Source organism: Limulus polyphemus, unplaced genomic scaffold (assembly GCF_000517525.1).
Source record: "Limulus polyphemus unplaced genomic scaffold, Limulus_polyphemus-2.1.2 Scaffold5410, whole genome shotgun sequence".
NCBI lineage: Eukaryota > Metazoa > Arthropoda > Merostomata > Xiphosura > Limulidae > Limulus > Limulus polyphemus.
The window spans coordinates 32,501-36,166 of NW_013671020.1; the positions used below are offsets into that span (position 1 = coordinate 32,501).

At 30.3% G+C, this 3,666-nt stretch overlaps 1 protein-coding gene across 2 annotated transcripts in view; it reads left to right on the top strand.

Moving 5' to 3' along the window:
• Window positions 1-3,666, top strand: part of LOC106472535 (syntaxin-5-like) — a 24,342-nt gene that overhangs the window by 17,536 nt on the left and 3,140 nt on the right. For both annotated transcript variants that reach the window (XM_013933190.2, XM_013933188.2), the window contains exons 6-8: window positions 346-420; window positions 1,366-1,422; window positions 2,142-2,345. In XM_013933190.2, the coding sequence (XP_013788644.1) occupies window positions 346-420; window positions 1,366-1,422; window positions 2,142-2,345 (336 nt within the window). The remainder of the gene's footprint in view (window positions 1-345; window positions 421-1,365; window positions 1,423-2,141; window positions 2,346-3,666) is intronic.

Here is a 3,666-nt window from a genome sequence, read left to right on the forward strand (position 1 = left end):
TTTTTTTTCCCAAAACTTTATCTTCAAAATAAGGGTGCGTCTTATATTCCGAAAAATACGGTATATGTGTACCACAATCTTCAAACGAAAATGTTTGCTTTATAGAAGATACAGAATAAAGAACTGCACATTGTTTTCTGACTAGCAGGCAACTATATCAACAATTTATAATGTGTGAAGAAAATTGTTTTAAAAGTAAAATCAATATAAATGACAAAAATTACAAGTTATACGTTTTTTGTGCTATTTACTCAATTTAATGTTTCACATTGCCCTTGATTTGATGTGATAAACTTCTTAGGTATATTAAACTTGAAATAAACACCGATTAACTTTCTGTTATAGTTATCGAAAGCAAGAAATTATAGGAATGGAAAGCACATGCAATCACATTCAAACTCTGTTGTTGTTACATTACAGGTAAGTAAATTTAGTTTTATTAATCATTGGTGTATGACTATGTAACATTCTTTTATACCTTTTAGACATTGTTTGACACAACAGGCAGGGATTTTTGTTAAAAATTAAGAAATTTATTACCTTATTGAGAAGAGTACGACAGTTATTCAGAATAAAATTATCAAGTGTTTTGAACAACTAGTAAAATCAGGTATAAAGCAGGATTAACATGTTAGTTTTAAGGTTGTTGAAATAACTTTTACCTTTGGTCAGTTATCTTCCAAAATATTCTGAGAAGGCAAGAAGGAGTTAGAATTTATAATTCAGTTTCTAAGTGCTAAAAACAAGATCTACTCAAGTTGTGGATATATATATACATATACAGTGTTTAGATCACCACTATGTCTGTCAGATCCCAGTCAATCTGATGAGCCCTGGTACTGGAAGAAAATCTTGTCACTGGATATGACACATGTATTGTGGTTGGCATATAACATATTTTCCTTTGATTTCACTTATGAGTTCTTAGAATAATCATTAACCAAGACAAGAGACTTTTTTATGGTTTTCATGCAGTATTAATTTGTTTGTTTTTAATAGCTTGAAGGAGCTTCACCTTTGTAATTACTCATAAACATTTTTATAATTTAGTTCATTGATTTGGGGGTGGGTGGGATAACTTTGACAGTTAGAGTTGCAAAAATAGGAATATGAAGTTTATTTCTGACCATTAGTTTTAAAGTAAGATTCTCAGTGGTCAGGATAACCTATGCTGAACAATTAAGTACCTTAATTTTAAAAAAATACACAGGTTTCAGCTTCTTTGGAAGTTTGTTGTTAATCATGTTTCATTGTAATTTTTGAAACTGTTAACAAATCGGTTCTTAATACAATGTGTAGTTGTACTATGCTGTCACATGTATGCTAAAATGTGTTCTGTTTATTCTGTTTGTTTGTTTTTTTCAGTCAAAACTAGCTTCAATGTCAAATAACTTCAAACAAGTTTTAGAAGTTCGAACAGAGGTGAGAATTTCTTAGAAACAGTAATCATTACAGTTGTTAGTGAACAACCTAATTAAGTTCTAATATATACCTACATCTTGTCCAGCTTTTTTTATTGCTATATGAAATTATGGGTTATATTTCTGACAATTTACAATACTAAATAATGTATTGTTTGAGAAGCTCTAATGGTGTTGTTCTTAGTAATTTCGAAAAATTTTGCTTTATAGCATGTTAAACATCTTGTAATTTTGATTTTAAAAAATGTCAGCTAGTCAGAGGTATAATTCCCCCAGATGGGAGTACAGTGTATGTTTAGCAGCATATCATAGTTTGAACTTTAGATCTTCTGATCTGCAGCATGCCATGCTAACCACCAAGGCTACATCCAAGAAAAATTAAATAAAATATTAGATGTTAGGGTTAATTTCATTAATGCGTACAGTGATCCACTGTAAAACAGTCAACAATGTATTGTGGTGAAACATACAGTAAAAAGTTACTTGTATCAACGAATACTATAATTATCTTGTTTATATAGTTACAAAGAGCTGTTTTACAGAAAATCACTTAAATATTTTCATGGCAAAATGAAATATTATTTTTTGGGTTGCAGTGTTATAGTAAATTTTCTTTAATGATAAAAATAATTATTATTTAAGTATGATAAATTAAAAGAGTCATATGTTACTGTTATATGATTTATGTGCAGTTTTTCAATTTCTTTTCATTTGCTACAGAATTTAAAGCACCAAAAGAATCGAAGAGAACAGTTTACTCAAGGAACTGTTGCAGCTACTCTTCCGCCATCTGCTATTGCAGGTCACACAGGTTCAATTCTGTTGGCAGATGAAAGAGCAAGCTCCACAAATGCTGAGGTTGCTATAAATATGGACCACTCAAAAAATTACTATCAACAACAGATGGAGCTGATTGATGAACAGGTAATTTTAGATCTAGGTTTTCACTATCTTAGACAGTAGGTGGGTGATACTACAAAAGAAGACCCAAAATCATGACTTTTGGCACAATTTCCTTCGGGGGGTGGGGTTCAGGGGCATGCTCTCCTTTAGCATTTTGAAAATATAGATTATCAGAAACACCATTTCCCATATTCTGTGGCCTATTTTTTCAAACAGCAACATGAACAGAAATGACATCATGGAAAGAGAACAATGCTTGAATTTCCATTATATATATTTTATTTTATTTTTGCACTAAGAGTGTGACACTTCAGTTTAACACTTTTTTTTTATGCAATGACTCTGCTTTCTCCATCAATCAGAGGATGCCTATTAAGTAGGCAAAACTAGTCAACAAATTTGAAGTTTTGTTCTGTAATATACTGACTTAACCCTATTGCCCTGGGTATCCTTTACTGCATGACACAAGGTTTTAGTGTCTCACATTCAAAGTTTTATTAAACTACTTTTTGTTTATGTTATACCAATTAGAATAGCATAAAATCTCAGCTAATAATCCATATTTTAACAGTTTACAAGTATTAAGTTCTTCATTCTACAAGGTAATATTTAAAAAAATCCTGAATTTCCACTACCGTGGACCACATGACAATTTCTTCTTAGCATATCATCATCCTTATTTTATCCACCACCCCTTGAAAAAGTATGAAATTAAGTTTAAATTACTCTCTATAAAATCGTCATTGCTCAGACAAACCATAATTGTTATAGGCTTCAATTTTGTTTGGTTACAGAGCTATTGAATAGAAAATTAGAACCCTCCCTCCACACCTACCTTTCACATCCTCTCTTTCAGGATTCGTTAATAGTTCTCTCTTACATTTAATTATGTATTACCTACAACCAATAGAAAGTCAAGTTTTCATCTATGTTCCTTGGTGCATTATTTTAATTAAATAAAAATTATTAAGTGCATTACTATTAGTACTATAAAAAAATTATGTTTAAATGTTATCGACAATCGAGAGCAAGAAAAAAGAAGATTGGGTAAGTACTTTATTTCTTGTTTTTTTCATACTTATTCTTTATTCATTATTATAAAAGTAACTAAAATCGAAAAAATATGGATCTTTTTAAGTTATTTAAGACTAGATTAGGTAAAATAAGTAATAATAATATAATTAAAATGGTTTACGAGGCACACACGCAAACAGCTCGTGGTAATGTAACTCGATAGCTTAACGTGACCTACGCATTCTCCGAGTGATTTACAACTTTTTATGACACAGATAGTAGTTAGACACGGTTCAAAGCAATAAAACAATAAAATTTAATTATAAAT